Raw genomic sequence first — 20,210 nt, 5'->3', positions numbered from 1 at the left:
GCTCAGGTCAGTGCGGCCATCTTGGATGGCCCTCTAGCGCCCTCTGGCTGGGGGCAGTATGACCCAGAGTACAGTGATTGGTGTAGAGTAGAAATACAGTTTGTAAGTGAAACTGTTTTTTCTTTTACCAAGGATTCCCAGCCTGACAACGTGCAATATTCATGAATATGTGAATCCATGCTGGAGAACAATGTTTGTTTACAAATGTATATAGCGCTTTACCCCGTAGGCATCAAAGCGCAACCATAGACACAGCAGACAATAATAAGGTCACAGGACAGGCAAGAAAAGGGTGTCGTCTGAGAGGAGTGGGATATGTTAAGCAAATAGCAGGATCTTCAGCCTTTTACGAAACGCAGAAAGACTCTGTTCTGTGCAGAGATTGGCTGGGAGTAAGTTCCGTGCGCACAGGGAAAGAGCTACCCCCACCTCTTGTTTGTTTAACTCTAGGACAGATCAATCTGGGAATTCCTGCAGAACTGGTTGAACGTGAGGATTGTTGCAGCTTTACGCACTCTCAGGTAGCGCAGGGCCAGACTGAAAAAACGCTTGTGTACTAAAAAGGTCAATTTGAACATGATTCTGGCTGAAATAGGGAGCTATTGGAGATCCTTCCTGTAGCATGAAACATGTTGTCTTTTAGGGACATTCCTTACGACACGAACAGCATCATTATGTAGAATCTGAACTGTATGTAAATTCTTTTTGCTGGTGCCACAGACAAGAGCATTGCAGTAATCCAGTCTAGGCATGATTACTGCTCTTAAAAAAGTTTTGTAATTTTTAGGGGAAGACTTAAGGCCTTGCTAGCCTCCACGGCCGCAGGTGATATTGAGACTTTTTAACACTGACTATCTGAGCGTCAACACCCAAAGATGCCTCGACGAAGACACCAAGAGTATTCACCTTTTCCTGCACTTTCATCTCATTTTCTTTGATATAAAAACTGGAGAAACAATGGTCTAAATGTTCTCGTGCCTGGGGAGAGCCAAAGATTAGAAACTCTTTCTGCTATTCAAACATAGCCAGTTGGTAGTCATCCAATTTTTAATCACGCTGTATACCTTCTGTAGACCAATAGTTACAGGTAAGTAACTTGTTCATTGTCTCTCAGTAATGTTCTTTTTGAGTGATGTTCCGCACAAGGATTCCTCATCCTCACAACTTGCCCCATTTGATGGATGAACATAAATCTATCATCTGTCCTGCTATTCAAAAGTGGCTGAGGGCTTGAGAAAATGGGTAGAATGAGGTCACCAGACAAAGCGTCTCCACATATGCAAATTGTCATTGCTTTAATAAAATCCCCTTGACTATGCGAGTGGATGAGGCTATTTTGAGAGCCATGTTAATGCAACTGAGCATGGGGGTAACAGAAGGAAACTCAGGTGACAAATCATAGTCTGAGCTATATATATATATATATTTCTGATGTTTGTTAATCTGCTTAGAATCACCTGCTGTACATAGTCTGACATCCAGTGGTCACTGCTGAGTATTGCATTTTGTTTTTCGTAGTCGAAAAGGGGACGTCGATAAGGCGTGTCTGTAATACTATCCCTATAGTGATGTGCAGTGTACCCACAATCCTTCACACGTCACGATTGATTTTTTCCGCCCAGATATTGGTCACCTTAACGCGGAGCTTGTTCGAGAGAAATTGCAAAACATTTATTTGACCCTTTGGTCATTATTTCTTATACATTACATCAGATCCCTCCTTCGACGGCAAAGCTGTTTCACCGCCGATTAAGCACTTCGATGGCAGTGACTTTGACTGAGGCAATCTTTGGCGCTGCCGAACACGTGGCCCGGCCTCACCGGCCTAAAACAGTAGGGAGAGTGGGGGTCATGGGACATTTCTTTTTCTTCTAAGAATGCCTTTCTTTTCACCCCCCTTTCCTTCGGGGTCGTTATCACTTTTAATTGTATCCTCAGCTATGGAGAGGACTCCTTTTAGATTTTGCCCGCGCTGTAAGGGAAAATTCACATGGAAGGATAAGCACAAGCATTGTAACCGTTGCTTACCCCTCGACCACAATGAGGACGGCTGTGCAGCCTGTAAACGTCTTCACCCAAAGACTTTAAAGGACCGCAGGGTCAAGAGGTGGGCAGCCTACACTATGTCTAGAGCTGATTCCTCACCCGCCGCCGCCGAGTGTGACGAGGACAGTGATAACCCGACCTCTGTTTCAGAGGTTGTAGACCTCTCTAGGGAGCGTACGCGCTCCTTGGCGTCTGTCCCTAGACCGACAAGTTCGGCTCACGCCCTACTTATGGGAATGAACACCCCGGCGACACTGACGAACAGAGAAAACGTAAACATAAGCACACAACCCATGGCACTTCGTCGCCACCGCAGACACGACTAGCGACTGGGCTACCTGAAGAAAAGGGCGCTACCACCAAAACGCCAGGCGCCTCGTAAGAGTGCGACCGTCGCCGAAAGAGACTCGGCACCGCCCAACACGCGCCAGACGAACCCTTGACGCAGAAATTCATCGTCGAGAGCTTGGCTCGTATAGTTTCCACTGACGGCCAGAGAGACACCGAGTGAAACGCAGAACCCCGCTCACAAGGCCAGGGAGACGCCGAGAATGCCGGAAGGGAGGCAGGGACCGCTCCCAGCGTCAAAGGAAGGCCTTAGCCTACGAGAAAGTTTCTCAGAAGGCGAAGGGAGTTTATCCTCGACGTTATGGGACAAATCTAGATGGCTACAGGCGGAGGAGCTTCCCTTTACGCCTACAGACCGTTCTGAGTTACCACATTGGACATTTGCGAGATTCCAATCATGTATGGACAGGCTGGATAGATTTCTATCCACTCCTGAACATAAAACACCCAAGAGGCCAAGAGAAGTACTTCATGAGGACCCCAAGGCTAAATATCCTAGACTATTTAACCCCCTTCAAGAGGAGGTTAATACTTATGACCTCACTGAAAAAGACTCTCACTTCCAAGAGGATGAGGAGTTCTTAGATAGTGAAGACCAACAGAACCTCGAAGAAGGTGGTTTTGAGGAAAACCCTGACATGGGTGGGGGGGGGACTTCGAAGAAGACCCAGATAAAGGTGGCTGACAGCCTTGGCAGTCCCCAACAGCGTCTACAGACTCTTGAGATCCTGAACCTTTCCTCTCCTCAAACCACACCGGCCAGGAACCCGTCACCTATAGATGACAACCCACTTTCAACGCACTACTACGGAAAGCAGCAGCGCACTTTGAAATTGAGACTGGGGAAATTACTCCCGATATTGATTTTGTAGAAAAAATAATTAAGGAAAAACCTCCCACTAGCCAGACCATTCCCCTCCTCGCCTCAGTGAGACAAATCATCTCATCGCTGTCTACACCTGCGTTGGTTAGAGGGGTCAACCCAAGAATTGAAAAACTGTTTACTCCCTCTCCATCGGACCCATTATACATTAAGGGTCACTCAATACCAGATTCCTTGGTAGTAACTACCACAAGGAAAAGGGAAGGGGTTCTGCTATCAACTAGCGAAGCACCCCCGGACAAGGAAGGAAAGAAACTCTACGCCCTGGGTAAGTGAATTACAGCCTCGGCAGCTTTTTCCACCAGAATTGCCAATAATAATACCTTACTGGCAAGTTATGCTGATGCCCAATGGGGGAAGTTACGCCAAGACCTCGAGGAAGTCCCTGAGCCCTTACGAACTCGCTTGTTAACCACTGTAACGGATGGAACTCTGGTTAACCAGAGCATCATTAAAAACACACTTGATACTGCAGAAACGGCTGGCCGTTCTTTAGTTCAGGGGATACTTCTGAAGCGTCATGTCTGGCTCTGGAACTCAGGTTTTAAGCCAGAGACCCAGGCGTCACTCATAAACAAACCAATCGAGGATTCTAACCTCTTAGGGAAAGCGGTGGACGACGCACTGGAGACCGCTAAGAAGGATTTCGACACCCTAAAGACTTTAGACCAGATCTCAAGGCCTCCGAATAAGCGAGGATTCGGCAGCAAATGCTTTTTTCGAGGCCAACGTCCACAACAGCAGCAGTACACTGCAGGCACCAAAATTAATTTCTAAGTTCCATGTCAACTAGTCAATAGAACTACCGACGTTCTTTCAAAACCCTTCACATTTGGGAGAAAAGACCCTGCATACACTGCATGTGCGCAGAGCCGTCATGTTTTATATGGAAAGAACTAGACCTCTGAGAAAGACTAATCAGTTCTTTGTCTCGGTGGCAGCAGGAACAGAAGGAGATGCAGTTTCAAAATCCACTATATCTAGATGGATTGTGGATTTTGAGTGGCCAATACACTCAAAGAGGACAACGCCATGGCAAGGGTAGAGGTCGGGGCCCCACTCCCAGAGGTTCCCCGGCTACCAACACCAAATGACCCGAAGGTTCGGGTCCCCTCCCATTCATCGCCGGTCGGGGCCGGTTAACATCTTTCCCACCAGCATGGGAGGGAATAACATCAGACCGCTGGGTATTGTCAACTATAGCCTGCCGTTGCTGCATAGAATTCAGTCGGTCCCCCACGTACAGACCCTCAAGGGGACGACGCCCATCACCGGAGCACCTCGCCATCCTTCAAGAAGTGGAACTGCTGCTACTAAAGGGAGCAATAGAGGTTGTGCCTCTATCACAGGTAACAGAAGGTATTTATTCAGTGTACTTCCTTGTACCCAAAAAGGACTTAACCATGCTCCCTGTATTAGATCGGCGCCCAGCGAACAAATTTGTCAAACCTCAAAAACTTTGCATGGTGACCTTACAGGAAGTAATCACCCTGCTTTCACAGGGAGATTACATGACAACACTGGACATGAAAGATGCATACTTTCATATTTTAATGTTGCCAGCGCACAGAAAATACCTCAGGTTCATGATGGAGGGCAAATACTACCAGTTCAGAGTGCTACCCTTCAGCATAGCGTCAGCACCGAGGGTATTCACAAATGTACTGGCAGCGGCCCACCTTCACAGGTTGTCCATCCCAGTATACCCCTACCTCGACGATTGGCTCGTAACAGGGGATTCTTACGAGACATGCTGCTCAAATACCCAAAAGACTGTAGACCTTTTGTTCCAACTGGGCTTCTCCATCAACGAGAAGAAGTCCAGCCTAGATCCCAGCCAGATCAAACAATTCCTAGGGGCTCTAATTCGAACAAAGGACGGCCTTGTCTTCCCCTCCAATGAGAGGGTCCAAAATATGCTGGTTCAGATCCCTCAATAACAGTCGAGAGGTGACGGTACGCAAATCAATGCGTTTGCTAGGAATGATGGCGTCATGTATATATTTGGTACCGCATGCACGCCTGCGCATGCGCCCAATGCAAGAGTGGCTCAACAGCCAGTGGTGTCAGGCCAGCGGACAATGGGACGATCTAGTGGTGGTCTCGCAGGCCTTGGTTCTCTCGCTACGGTGGTGGTCGAAGGAAAACCTTGTAATAGGGAAACCATTCGCCACCCCCGCAGTGGAAGCCACTCTAACTACAGACGCATCCCTTACAGGATGGGGGGCTCACCTATCCCATCAGACTTCACACAGAGTTTGGACTCCGAGTGTAGCCTCCAAACACATAAACTTGCTGGAACTGCTAGCGGTCTGCAAAGCACTGAAGGCTTTCCAGGCTCACCTGCAAGGGAAGACAGTGATGGTCCTCACAGACAGCACCACAGCCATGTACTACCTGTACAAGCAATGGGGCACTCACTCTCCAGGACTGTCCAAGCTGTCCCAGAACATCTGGAAGTTGGCTCTCAAACACATCATGTTCTGAAAACACTTGTGTATAGGCGCGTTACAAATGCCTTATCATATCATATATATCATATCCTGTTGTCATAACATGTACCAGGGGAACTCAATCTGCTAGCAGACGAACTCAGCAGAGACTTCCCTCTGCCCGCAGAGTACGGATGGCGGTTACGAGACAACATCGTCTTCGACGTTTTCACACAATGGCGATTCCCAGAAATAGATCTGTTCGCAACTCTGGGGAACTCCCAATGCCAAGATTACACCTCCAGGTACCCCCAGAACTGATCCAAGGGGAACGGTCTCTGGATAACATGGTCAGGGAAATTTGTTTACGCTTCCCCCCCCCCCCCCCCTCAACCTTCCCTCCCCCCAGACTCCCCTTCTCAACAAAATAGTGCACAAGATGTACCAGGAACCAGTCACCATGATACTAGTGGCCCCGATGTAGGCCCGGCAGCCATGGTTCGCTCACCTGATGGAAATGTCTCTATCTCCACCGGTGAAACTACCCTGCCCGTACAACATGCTGTCACAGGACAGGGGCAAGACGCTACACCCATGCCCACAGACCATGAACTTAGCAGCCTGGCTCCTGAGGTCATAGAATGTGGACATTTACAGCTCCCTCAAAGATGCATGGACATTCTTAGGGAGGCTAGAAAACTTAACACTCGTTACTGCTATTCTAGCAAGTGGAAGAGATTCGTCATCTGGTGTAGAGGTAAGAGCATCAACCCTGTTGACTGCTCTCCCACACAGATTGTTCTTTACCTGACTCACTTATTAGACTCAGGATTGGTCTTTAATTCTATTGAAGTTCATCTAGCTGCACTTTCCGCATACACCACTTCTCAACACAAAATGTCATGGTGGAAAGTCCCAGTTATTAAAGCCTTCATGAAGGGAGTAAAGAGGATACACCCCCCTATAGCTAACCCAGCTCCCAGATGGGACCTAAATGTGGTACTTACCAGGCTTATAGACTCACTCTTTGAACCCATGAACAAAGCATCCCTTAAGAACCTCACTCTTAAAACTGCTTTCTTAATAGCTATCTATTCCATTAGGAGAGGGAGTGAACTACAAGCCCTCTCTATACTAGACCCCTTTGTAATAGTTCACAAGGATAAGGTGGTTCTACGCACACATCCTAGGTTTGCACCAAAATTAATTTCTAAGTTCCATGTCAACTAGTCAATAGAACTACCAACGTTCTTTCAAAACCCTTCAAATTTGGGAGAAAAGACCCTGCATACACTGCATGTGCGCAGAGCCGTCATGTTTTATATGGAAAGAACTAGACCTCTGAGAAAGACTAATCAGTTCTTTGTCTCGGTGGCAGAAGGAGATGCAGTTTCAAAATCCACTATATCTAGATGAATTGTCCAATGCATCACTCTGTTTCTCTCTTGCTAAGAGAGAACTACCCTTCAAGCCGAGAGCACATTCTGCTCGAGGCACTGGGGCTTCCATAGCATTCATTTCAAATGTCCCTCTTGAGTCTATTTGCAAAGCGGCAACCTGGAGTTCTGTACACACCTTTACAAAACACTACTGTCTAGATGCCCACTCTAGATCTGATTCCCAGGTGGGGCAAGCAGTATTAAGACATATGTTTCTACTGTTCCTTCTCACAACCCACCTCCAACTCCGGGTACTGCTCGCTAGTCTATGCACAGCATGTGATTCTAAGCAGATTAACAAACATCAGAAGACAATGCATTACTTACCGTAAAAGCATTTCTGATGGTTGTATCTGCTTGGATTCACATGCGCCCACCCTTCCTCCCCGCTCAGATGGAAGGAACATAGACATCCCTTATCTCTCTCTTTTCTGTACTCACTCACGTCTAATAGGCTCCCTCAGGGCAGGAAAAATACAAACGGAGGGACCACTACACGTGAGGGATTGTGGGTACACTGCACATCACTATAGGGATAGTGTTACAGACGCGCCTTGTCGACGTTCCCTTTTCGACTACAAAAAACCAAAATGCAATACTCCGCAGTGACCACTTGATGTCGGACTATGTACAGCATGTGAATCTAAGTAAGATACAACCATCAGAAATGCTTTTACGCTAAGTAATGCGCGTGTGTGTGTGTGTGTGTGTGTGTGTGTGTGTGTGTGTGTGTGTGTGTGTGTGTGTGTGTGTGTGTGTGTGTGTGTGTGTGTGTGTGTGTGTGTGTGTGTGTGTGTGTGAAAGTATCAGTCACGTCTGATGTCGAGGATTAGCCAGTTCTCCTGATTCAGTTGCTAATGGCGAACAGTGCGCCTCTGCTGGTGAAACAATTTCTGCGAGCCAGCTAAAGTTGCAAGAATATATCTAAGATGTTCCGAAATCTGGGGGGGTTTGGGGTTTATCAGGAAGGTTACCGAGTTAAGTAATTTTTTCTTCGTTTTCTCTTTAAATGTTGGCAAGTGTTGTTAGTATGTGTTTGCATGTTGATAAAGCAGTGCAATGGAAATAGAGGTGCAGCTTCTTTTTTCCTGTTGTGCCCATTTCTCGATCCTATATTTGCATAATATGCAATACATTTTCACACATGCCCACATATGTCTGAGCCTTGCGCATCATGTTTCCATAGGTGGTCTTGATCAATGCAGTAAAAGATGTGGCTAAAGCACTTGGAGACCTAATCAGTGCAACAAAGGCAGCTGCTGGGAAGTCTGGCGATGACCCCGCTGTATACCAGCTGAAGAATTCAGCAAAGGTAAGTAGAGGAATGGTGTGGGCTGAGTAGACCAAATTAATCTTACAGATGCAGTTCTATAACTAGGTATCCTGGGGCTGATTTGCTGATACTCTTTTTAGTGATATTGGAAAGTTGAAGGGCTGAGTCGGCCCCACTGGGCATTTAAAATTGTGAAGTGCAGGCTGGGTGCATGTCGGAGGCAAGCAATTGGTGGTTCTCCATCCGGCTGTGTTAGGTTGATGTAGATGATTAAAGCAGGTAAGATTTGGTGGTTCCAGGTGTGTTGGTATTTCTGCTGTAGTGCATGCTAGAAACTTGGTTATAGTTGAAGTAGTTGGGAAGGGGAGGCTTTCTGAAGACGTATCCCGATAGGTTTCTTTAGTGCGCTTGTGTGTTCTCCAGCCATAGGGTCTGGTATGGATTCACATGCTCATGAATATTCCCCATCAGGCTGGGAATCCTCTGTAAAAGAAAAAACAGTTTCACTTTAAAACTGTATTCTTCCTATAAACCAATCACTGTCCTCTGGATCATACTGCCCCCATCCAATGACGGTCCTCTCCCTAAACCCCACCTCTGGAAGCCCTCCTCGGATTTTTACTGCACGCTTCAGTGTTGGGAGTCCTCGGGTTTGCTCTACAAGCTATTTTTTCACAGAAAAGTTAAATTGTTGTGTCCAAGAACCCTTGAGCTCTCTACCTCATCAGCTGGCAACGGGGATCCGTTGTCGGTGAAGTTTCACGCCCCTCAAGGGCGAGGATTCGTTAAAGTTTCCAGAAGGCCACCATGGGCCTATTTCGCGCCATCCGACCATGTCAGAGGAGGAGGAGGGAAGGACCCTCTCCAGGCCCTGCACCAAATGCGGGCTACAAAATGTCTTTAATGAAGAGAAACCTCTGCAGTCTTTACTGCCTGCTCCCGGACCACATGGAGGTGGAGTGTGAGATATGCCTGGGCTTCTCAAAGAAGACTATTAAGGACGGGCACAGCAGGCTGGTGGTATTGCTCCATTGTAACAAGGCCTCTGGCCTGTGTTCCGAGTAGGGGCAAGCCTCACCCACGACCAGACAGTCCATAGAGCACTCTTTTAAGCCCTTTGAGGTTGCCCCATCCGTGGGGGTCCAAAATAAGGCCAAAAGCCACAAGCCCAAGTCCGCTGGGTTCACCACTGCCGCGGGTCCCATTTGCATTGGCCACCATCACCGTCCGCCTCCATAGCCAGATGGAAATTCAGCTCCTCCTTAAAGAGAAAGTCCTCCATCCCGGCCAAGTTGCAGGAGAAGTCAGACAGGCCTAGGCCGGCGGAGCAGGCTGTGCAGCTCAAACAGGCTCAGCCAAAGTCCTCGTCGTCCACTTCGAAGACCACTAAGGTGACGGCCACTTCAGAGGTGGGAGCTGATCTTACAAGGGTGGCCCCTGCAGCGCAGAGGTTGTCCCTGGGTTCAACCCATGGACCATTTCATCCACAGACTGCGACAAGTCCATTCATGCGGTCCACAAGGAGGACGGCGGTTGACGCAGGGTCTAGTGTTCCGTTGCTCCATCTTCAGCCAGGGGACATTTCCGTGGACCTTCTCTCGACTCTCCACGCCCTGGTGACGGAGATTCAAAAGAGGTTGCCACCAGCACTGGCACCCATGGCGCTGCATGCTCATGATCAGCCTCCACGTAATAAGAGAAAGCGTTGTCCGAAGCATCGACATCAGCCTCTGCCACTGTTACGCTCATCTGGTATCCACGGGGACGCCACCCAGCCCTGGTTGGATGATTTGCACTCTCAAACCCTCCCCCGGTCCCTTGGTAAGGACTCTGGTTAAAGATGGGTCTGCAATATAGGAGAGCTGGATTCAATACCAGTTTGTCTTTGTTTTCCCTCCTCCCTTGGCCTCCACTCCTTCCTCCCCCTTGGGCATTCTCCTCACTTTAATATTGTAAAAGGTGGATTCTCAGTCGTGCTCCTCGTGGCAGGGGCTCGTAGATGGGGGGGCGAGCAGTGACCAAGTTACTTCACTGGTACACGCCCCCCCCCTGTGGGAATCCAGGCCTGCTGCGACTCCGTAGGTTTGCTGCTTTACAGTCTTTATATCCCGTTCTTATGTTCCTCTTAGTTCGAAAAATGTCTTGCTTCTTTCCTTTTAGGTATGGAAAGGTATTTTGGTGCTGTCATGCAGTTTGAAGATGAGCATGGGCTGGTAGGCGAAAGCGCTGTGTGCGCGATGCTGTCTCGCCTTTTATATTGCTGACCTGTGTCTTTTCTCTCCTTGCATTTCGCGATGTTCCTCGCCGAGCGTTGTGATGTTCCAGCGATGATGCCGACTAGGAGATGACTACCCATGTAAGAATTGTGTGGCTTTCTTTGTTCAGAAGGAAACGCTTACTAATGCTGTCTTTCTTTCTCCTCTTTCCAGGTTATGGTATTACAGGATGCACGCAATGCCTGATGATGGAGTTTGTACCTTCAGGTGAGTGGAATTGAAGTCGGCGATAGATTGAAGACAGGATACTATTCCAGGTAGGTTTTGTAGTGTTCTTTCTCTCTCTGCAGGTCATCAAAGAACTGGACACGGTGAGCGTTACGCTGCCCACAGCAGAATAACGCGAAGCGTGTTCTGCTGTTTGGGTGCGGTTTAAATAGTCTCAGGTAAAGTAGTCCAGGTAAAATAGTCCCAGGCTTGCCACACCCAAAGTAGTCCAGGTAAAGTAGTCCAAGGCCTGCCACACTCAAAAGACTAGACCGCATAGCTCTGTTCCTTGTAACTGAGCTATGTGAGTGCCTCCATGATGGATGACCCCCTCCCCCCCCCCCCATTCCCCCCAAGTTAAATGGTCCCAAGTAAATAGTCCCATTCTAATGTTGGTCTTACTCTTCATGATGGTTATGAGCCTTGCGCCAAAGGCGCCACAACTGACTCCAAGAGAGTCTTGGATGAGGTTTTAAGGCCTTTGACCTGGCCCTAACTGGAAGGCTGACTTGCCAGTGAGGGCCAGAGGGGCAAGGGTCATGACAGCCACCACGTCTGGATCCGACTCCTCCAGTGGTCCCGTATACGCCCCATTTGGATGCTCCTCATAGTTTCTCCACTGGACGAGGTGGGATTGTTCCACTCATGATCTCCAGAGCCTCAGAGCTGTTTTAGCTGGCTCCCGAGGAAACAGAGGAGGGTTTATTGTATCAGCGGCAAGAATTCCAGTAGAAGATTATCATGGTGGTATCCTTTCTGGGCGACATTTGTGAGGAGGGCCTGGCCCTCATGAAGAACCCAGGTGTCTAGTCATAATTTCTAATGAAAAATTTCGAAAGACAAAAAAGTCGAATTCTTTTTTGGGCTCTAGTTTATATAAAAAAAATATGTAAAAACAAAAAAAGGGGGGGGGGGGGAAACCCCCCCCATTTCGAAAAAGTCATAACTTCGACATTTTTTTTCGACTTTTTTTTTTACTTTTTGACTTTCGAGATATTTGTATTTGAAATTATGTCTATAAACCAAGAACCCATGCACGGCTCCAGCCAAGCGAGACAAGTTGGAGAAGTAGTACAGGGTCCGGACTCTGCGCCCAAGTGCCTGAGGTCTCAACCGTCGGCGGACTCGGTGTCGGCTGCCACAAGGAATCGTTTGGCATCAGTCCCATTCTGCCCCCGGGCAGCGAGGGACAGATGGACGCAATGGGGAAGGTGGTCTGGCAGCCAATGCCCTGGCTATCTTGGCCCGGTACAACAGGGAGCTGTGGTACAAGCTGGACCCGATCCTGCAGTTCCTCCTAGACGACAAGAAAATGGAAGCTCTCGCCCGCTTTCAGGAAGAGGAGGTGGCGTCGGACCATGCCATCTCGATGGCAGTGGACATCGGCGATACAGGTTCCCGGCAGCTAGGGAACGAAGTCTGCCTTCGTCGGCTGGGATGGTTGAAGGCAACTAACTTTCGTGAAGACGTTGACGCGAAGGTGCTGGACATGCCTTTCGACTGCGAGAATCTGTTTGGAAAGGCAGTCAAATCCCTCCATGCCCTGAAACCAGATAGAGACGGGACGTTCTATGGGCACCCTTCAGCATCATCGCTCCTCCAGGCGAAAGTCGAGCAGATCTTCCAAAGGTTTCTCCACATCTTTCAGGCAAGCTTCTCTATTCTCCATGCAGGAGACCTACCGGTGCTGCTCCCAGGCCTACGGTCGGTTAGCGTTGCCCGCAGGACAGGCCCCAGGTGGCCAAGCAGTCCTGAACCGGCCAAGATGCCGGGCCCCCACTTTTGCACCCCGGTGGATGGCCGGATGATGAGGTTCGTCAGTGAGTGGAAGATCATCACCACCGACAGATTGGTGCTGGACGCTGTTAGGCAGAATTACATGCAGTACCCTCTGGGAACACCAAACACAATTAGGACTACAGGTGTAAGCAAAAAACCAACCTTTGGTATACGTCTATACCACACACTTTTGGTAGCGAGCTGAGCAGCCAGGCTTATCTCAAGAGGGAATGTGAGCAGTAGCAAAAGTTACATAGATGTCGCACAATCTCAGTGGTTTAAATAGACACACTCAAGGTTTCTTGGTAAAATTACTTGGGCATTTCTCCAGCATGGGGTCTGGCATGGATTCACATGCTCGTGAATATTCTCCGTCGTCAGGCTACGTAATCCTCGGTAAAGAAAAAATCAGTTTCAATTTAGTTTCTGAACTGTCTTTCTCGTAAAAACCAATCACTGGTCTCTGGGTCATACTGCCCCCAGCTCTAGACTGCCCTCTACCTAAGCTGCCCCTCTGGCAGCCATCTGCAGATTTTTACTGCATGTTCAAATGTTGGGAGTCCTCGTGCTATAGCTCTCAAGCTTTTACTGCGTTTGCGATTTTTCTTAGTTTGCCCTTATTTCTTCAGTCAATGGAGCCTCAAGCTCCATCGATCCATCATCCGAATAATGGGAACCCGTTTTTGGGAATTTTCTACTCCCCTCACGGGTGATTTTTCGTCGAGTTACCTTCTTGGAGGAATCCAGAAGATTCTTGGAGGCCTAGGACATGGCTGAAGATAGAGGAGACCCGATGCCTCTGTTCAGTATTTGCGGCCTACAGAACATTTTCCTGGACGAGGGGCACTCCCTGTGGCTTTACTGCCTGCACACCGACCAGATGCACGTTGATGAGGCCTGTGCGTTCTGCAAGGACATGGTTCCCGTCACCATGAGGGACCGTCGCGAGCAGCTTGCAAAGTGGCTCCAGTCGGGTGAATCCTGGTCACCCAGCCGCAAGAAGAAATCCGAGCGGTCTTCTAAGCACGGCGAACACAGAGAGCACCATTGGTGCAGGCTCCTCGGCGGCCAGGGCGGGCACAGCATCTCCGGCACCTTCGACCACAAGCCAATGGTCCGGATTGGCGAAGAAAAGGAAGTCGTAGCACCCGGGTAAACTTCTGGAGAAGTCCCAGTCGGCTCTGACAGAGAAGGCCAAGGGGGAGCGTGGTGTTGACCCCCCCCACAGTGAAGGCCCAAAGCACAACCAAGGTTAAGGCCCAGGTTCACTCGGCGAAAACCTCCATTGAAGGAGTGGTGGCGTCCCTGGCAAAGGCCGTTGATACGGGTTCACAGGACATGGGCCCCAAAGCGAGAGTTTCCCTGCCGGCCAGGAGGGAATCCTCTTTTCAGCCGGTAGAGAAGACACCAGTGAAGGCGATGCCGGTCATCTCCCCGAAACAGTCTCCCGTGATTGAGAAAAAGTGTGGGGGGGGCGTTTGTTAGTCCTACAGGGGACGTACATCTCCTCCGAGGAGGAGCTTGCTGTTCTCAAGACCGTCTTGGGCCAAAGATTTGTCGAGGCCAGGTCCTATGGGAAGGACCCAGACGAGGCAGATGTGGAGAGTGATGGAGACACCGACGAAGAGGAACAGGGCGTTCAGGAGCAGGAGGAAACTACACATCTGCCGCCGTCCCTTCCACTGCAGCCACCGCAGCAGCTACTGCTGCCTCCAGCGGACATCTGTGGACATCCTTCAGGCACTATACACTCTGCTCAGAGATTCAGACAAGGATGCTTCTGTCGCCGGCGGGAGACCCCACAGCACCTGGGCCGTAGGGGGGGGGACACCCGCACAAGAAGAGAACCCCCGCACAAGAAGAGAGTTCTCCACCTCCTTACCATCCATCGCCTCACCTTCCACCTCCCCCTCCCCACCGAGGGACGAGACGGAACCAGATATGGCGACGACAGGCACGAGTACGGACGACGACGGTGGAGTGGATCTCCCGTCCCCGCCACCCAGAGCCTCGCCGCCCAACGAGATTGGCTCATTTCACGCGATGATACCAGCGCCGCGAGGCTAAGCGCAACACTGTGTTGTCTATCCCGCTGTTGGACGACATTTGGGACGAGGGACTGTCCCTCATGAATAACCCGTCCTCTGCCCCGGCGAAGAGGGACTGGTACAAGAAAGTACAGGGTGACAGATTCTGCGCCCAAGTGCTTGAGATCGCAGCCTTCCCCGGATTCGGTGGTCTCGGTGGCAGCTAGGAAGAAGTCTGTGGGCTCGGCAGCGTCAACATCAGCGCCGCAAACCCCCTCCTCCCCGGTTTTGCCCCCTCCCCCCGCGGAGGGAAAGAAGCTGGATGCCATGGGACGACTACTATCAAGGCTGCCAACTACCTTGCCATTGTGGCTCGTTAGGACAGGGAGCTCTGGTTCAAGATCGCTCACCTCCTGGACTTTCTGCCTACTATCAAGGCTGCCAACTACCTTGCCATTGTGGCTCGTTAGGACAGGGAGCTCTGGTTCAAGATCGCTCACCTCCTGGACTTTCTGCCTGACAAGAGAGCGGAAGCGCTGGAGATTCTGCAGGAAGGCGAGCTGGCATCGGACCAAGCCATCACGGTAGCCACGGATATCCCCGACACGGGATTCCGCCAGATGGGCAACAGCATTTGTCGGTGGGGCTGGTAGAAGGCCACTAACATCCACCAGGATGTGCAGTCCAAGGTGTTGGATATGCCCTTCGACGGGGATAACTAGTTTGGCAAGATTGTGGCTGAGTCTCTACAGGCCATCAAGGCAGATACAGAGACGGCGCGCGCTTTAGGCACGCACAGCAGCGACGGCCTTCCTTTCGGACCACCGGACGAAAGTCCCAGGGGTCCTCCAAAGGCTTCAGTGGTTTCAAGTCATCCTAACGTCAATCGTCCCGCTCTTCGCAGGAAGCCCACAGGGGCCGCAGCAAGCCCGGAAGAGGTCACTGTCGTCGCCTAGGTTCCCAAGGCGGCTCCTCCACGGCGAAGCAGGACTGAACAGACCGGGACATTGGGCCCCCACCCGCGCACCCCAGTGGGAGGCCGGCTGGCGAACTTCGGCGTGTGGAAGACCATCTCCACCGACAGTTGGGTGCTGGACGCGCTGCCTACGGAAGTGTCCCTGTATACCATCCGTGGCCAGGCAGGAAAACAATGTCCCCCAGCTTCTGCTGGAGGTGCGGGCCATGTTAAAAAAGGGCGCGATAGAACTTGTGCCAAGGAGGCTCCGAAGTGTACTCTCAGTACTTCCTCGTCAAGAAGACGACGACGGGCGGTTGGCTGCCCATCCTGGACCTCCGCCGCTTGAACAAGTACATCAGGTCCCAGAAATTTCGGATGGTCACCCTTCAGCACGTGCTGGTACAGCTGGAAGAAGGGGACTTCATGTCGACGCTGGACTTGGAGGACGCTTACTTTCGCATCCCCATCCACCCCTGGCACCAGTGGTGGCGCGGCTCCATCTCCAAGGGATCCACGTTTACCCCTACCTGAACGACTGACTCATCTGAGCGAAATCGATGGAGATCGCCTTCGATCACACAGCGGAAACAGTCCTTCTGCTGATGGAACTGGGGTTCCTGGTTAACTATGCAAAGTCTTGCTTAGTGCCATCACAAGACGCGCTGTTTCTGGGGTCCCGACTCAACACAGTGTCGTGCCTGGCGTCTGTCGGAGGAGAGGATAGGTGCCATCCTGGGCAAGGTGCAACGGCTGTTGACCCTGAAGATCGCAAGGGTGAGGTCCATCAAATCCCTTCTCGGCAAGATGTCATGCTTATACATCGTTTGAATGTGAAGGCTGCAGATGCAGCCACGGCAAGCGTACCTCGACACCCGGTGGATCCAGGTATCGGGAAGCTTCGAGGACAAGATCTCGCCGGACGAGACGTTCTGCCGAGTGATACGGTGGTGGGGTGTCCACGCGCACCTGGCGGCGGGCCCGGACTTCCAGACCCCTCGCCATTAGGAGACTGTCAAGACAGACACCTCACTGGAAGGATGAAGCACTCACATCGGAGAACTCCACGCAAGAGGCCTGTGGCAGCTGGAGGAGAAGTTGTTGCATATCAACATTCTGGAGCTACGGGCAGTGTTTTGGGCCCTCCAGTCGTTCCTTTCGTCCCCCAAGGGCAAGGTGGTACGGGTCTTCACGGACAACACCACCACAATGTTCTACATCCAGATGAAGGGGAGCACTACATCCCCGGCACTCTCCAGAGAGGCGCAAGACCTATGGCACGGGGCCGTGGCCCAGGTGATATTCCTCGTCCCGTTTCACCTGGTGGGAGTGAAGAACATCATTGCCAACTCCCTCAGCAGGGAACAGCGCGCGTGCCGCTGGTGGGAGCTTCGACGGGATCAAGTGGATATTCTGTTCCGACGATGGGGCGGTCCCCACATCGACCTGTTTGCGAAGGCGACGAACACCAAATGCCGGAGGTTCGCTAGCAGGTTTCCCCCAGCCGGGGAGCATGGGGGATGCGTTCCCTTTCCCATGGAACGACCTGTTCCTATAAGCGTTCCCAGACTTTCTGGACTTGTCAGCGTCCCCTCAGTCAAGCTTCCGGCAGCCGCAGATAATCTCGCCAGAGGAGGAGACGCAATTCTGCATCACGACCCAGGGTCGCTGAACTTGCAGGCCTGGCTCCTGCAGCACTAGAATTCGTGGGGTATTTGAGATCCCGGCGGACTGCAAGGAGGTACTTGCCAATGCCAGGGCTTCGTCTACGCTGAAGTGCTACGGACATAAGTGGAAGAGGTTCACCGTCTGGTGCTGTGCACAGAGGATAAACCCTCTACGAGTCACGGCCCCTCACGTTCTGCCGTACTTGCTGTCGCTGGCCGATGCAAAACTAGCACACGATTCCATCAAGATTCATCTGGCTGGTATCTCCCGCTATACCAGAAATCTGGGGCTGTGATCGCACCGCCTGTTCAAGGAGTTCATGAAAGGACTTTTCCGCTTGTTCCGGACGGTGAAAGCTCAGGCTCCGTCCCCAGCGTGAGAGCTCAATATGGTGTTGACTAGGCTCATGGGTTCTCCGTTCGAGCCTATGCATTCAGCACACTGAAATTCCTATCGTGGAAGACCGCGTTTCTTGAGGCCATCAGCTCCGCACGACGAATGGGAGAGACCCAGGCCCTGTCCTGTAAACCTATGTACTTGACATTTCACGAAACGAGGGTGGTGCTGTGGACGCACCCCTCCTTCATGCCCAAGGTGCCGTCGGACATGGTTCCCGTCACCATGAAGGACCGTCGCGAGCAGCTTGCAAAGTGGCTCCAGTCGGGTGACGAGCCCTTGGTGTTACCTGTTTTCTTCCCAACGTCTTCGTCGCTGGCTGAGAAGACTTTGCACTCGCTAGATGTGGCTGGGGCGCTGAAGTTCTAAGTGGACCGCACGAAGAGTTTTCGGAAGACGTCCCAACTGTTTGTGAACTTTTGCCCTGTGAACCAAGGGAAGATCCTCTCCAAGTCTTCCATTTCCAGGTGGCTGTCCGGCTGCATCACCCATGGTCACTGGTTGGCAAACCGACCGTCGCCTGGCTGTCCGAGAGCCCATTCGACCAGAGCAATCACTGCAACTACGGTGTTACTGTCTGGTGTGCCCCTGCTGGACATCTGCAGGGCTGCTATGTGGAGGTCGACTCACACCTTCACGAGATTCTACTGCGTCGAGCGGGATTCCAGGGAGGAGTCCAGAGTAGTGCCAAGCAGTGCTGCGCTACCTGTTCTCTTGAAAGTGTGCTTGGTGAGGAGGTAAGAGATGCTTAATGTTGAGATGTTGAAATGCTTAATGTTGAGCCTTGCCACCTCCCGTGGTTGTGCATATGTGTACTGCTATGGATTCTTTATTCCTGAGCATGTGAATCCCTGCCAGACCCCATGCTGAAGAAAGAACAAGTTACTTACCTGTAACTGTTGTTCTCCAGCATGGGTCTGGCATGGATTCACATGTGAACCCTCCCACCTACCCCTAGGCAGCTCTTCTCTTGGTCCTACTGCCACTTTACCTGCTACAATATCTGAAGATTGTGACCACAGGAGGGGCTTAGGTGCAGTCATTGGCTGGGGGCAGTATGACCCAGAGACCAGTGATTGGTTGTTGGGAGAAAGACAGTTCAGAAACGAAACTGATTTATTTCTTTACTGAGGATTCCCAGCCTGCCGATGGGGAATATTCATGGGCATGTGAATACATGCCAGACCCATGCTGAAGAAAAGTTACAGGTAAGTAACTTGTTCCTTACCCTACCTCTCCCTTGCACGTGATTGTCCAGTTAGGGGTTGCCAGAGGTCGCAGGTGCGACCTCTGTGGTCTCCCTTGCATCCTAATGCAAGCTCCTGGGCTGTGGCCAGCACCATGTGGCTCTTTAACTCTGGAATGGCTGGCTTTCTTGTTGAGGAACCTTATAAAAAAAAAAAAAAGAACAGGAGTGCCACAAGTAACACTTTCAGCACTGACCCTAAATAAGAAAGAATAGGAGTACCAAATGTGTCTTTCTGAAATTCTATACAATAATTGCTAGATTCATTAAAGGTTTATTTCAAGCACACTTCAGGGGGTGAGTCACTGATTTAGTCTGTTCTTAAATGCCTCAACTCAGCCTTTCATCCTTCTGAGGTCGATAAATGAGTACCAACACAGGTTGGGTGATATTGGGTGTATATTTTTTCTATATAAAGCGCTTAAGCATAAATGCTATATAATGACACATCATTTGGTCATGGACGTCTACTTGCATTCACAGTAATTTGGTAATATGGGCCTATACACACTGATCTTAATGATACATATGGCGATCCATTCTTGTATGAAATGTAAATCACATTATAGTGATATCGTAACCATATTTTTTGTAGTGTACAATGTTGTGTGATGCCACTTCCTGTTTTGTCAACGGGTGAAAGGTTGCGTTCCATCGCTTCCCGTGATATCACTTCGGGTGGGGTCAAATGACATGTTATCAGGGGGACAAGGGTCATGTGATGTCACTTCCGCTACCGCTGGCATTTTGTTGAAATGACTCCCTGCCCTTGTCTGGCAGTAAACCATGTTTCTTTGGTTAAATATCCTCCTCATGGCCTTTCCTAAGGTGGATGGGTTGGGAAGAGAGCCTGCTTAGAACGGTTCTTCCATTGTTAACTAACTTTGAGAAAAGTGCAAACTGCCTGTTAGCTTTGACAACTCTTGTTTAGACACCTAACAGAAACCTAGCCTTATGAAGGGAGTTACATTGAGACCTCCGACTCTAGTGCTTTCTTTTCTAGTTAGCAAAGGACTTTTTACTGTGCTGTGGATTATTCTAGAAGACATTTTGCGTGGGGTTTCTTGCTCTTTTTTTAATTCTCTACCTCGTGGTTACTTATCTAGTACTTTGTATTCACCTGTTTTATTTCTCTGCACTATTCTTAAACAACTTTCACAGTATTCTGAAAGTGAAGTGTTAGTGCTCTTCTCATGGTGCAGCAAAGTGAATGTATCTATTTTTGTAGTGAATGT

The 20,210-nt window shown here is 50.3% G+C and overlaps 1 protein-coding gene across 2 annotated transcripts in view; it reads left to right on the top strand.

The window, feature by feature from the left end:
* TLN1 (talin 1) overlaps nucleotides 1-20,210 on the top strand; it is a 1,223,782-nt gene that overhangs the window by 1,022,446 nt on the left and 181,126 nt on the right. For both annotated transcript variants that reach the window (XM_069626724.1, XM_069626725.1), the window contains one exon: nucleotides 8,335-8,460. In XM_069626724.1, the coding sequence (XP_069482825.1) occupies nucleotides 8,335-8,460 (126 nt within the window). The remainder of the gene's footprint in view (nucleotides 1-8,334; nucleotides 8,461-20,210) is intronic.

This window comes from Ambystoma mexicanum, chromosome 6p, assembly GCF_040938575.1.
Source record: "Ambystoma mexicanum isolate Mex_15411 chromosome 6p, UKY_AmexF1_1, whole genome shotgun sequence".
NCBI lineage: Eukaryota > Metazoa > Chordata > Amphibia > Caudata > Ambystomatidae > Ambystoma > Ambystoma mexicanum.
This window is presented reverse-complemented; position numbering and strand designations above follow the sequence as displayed.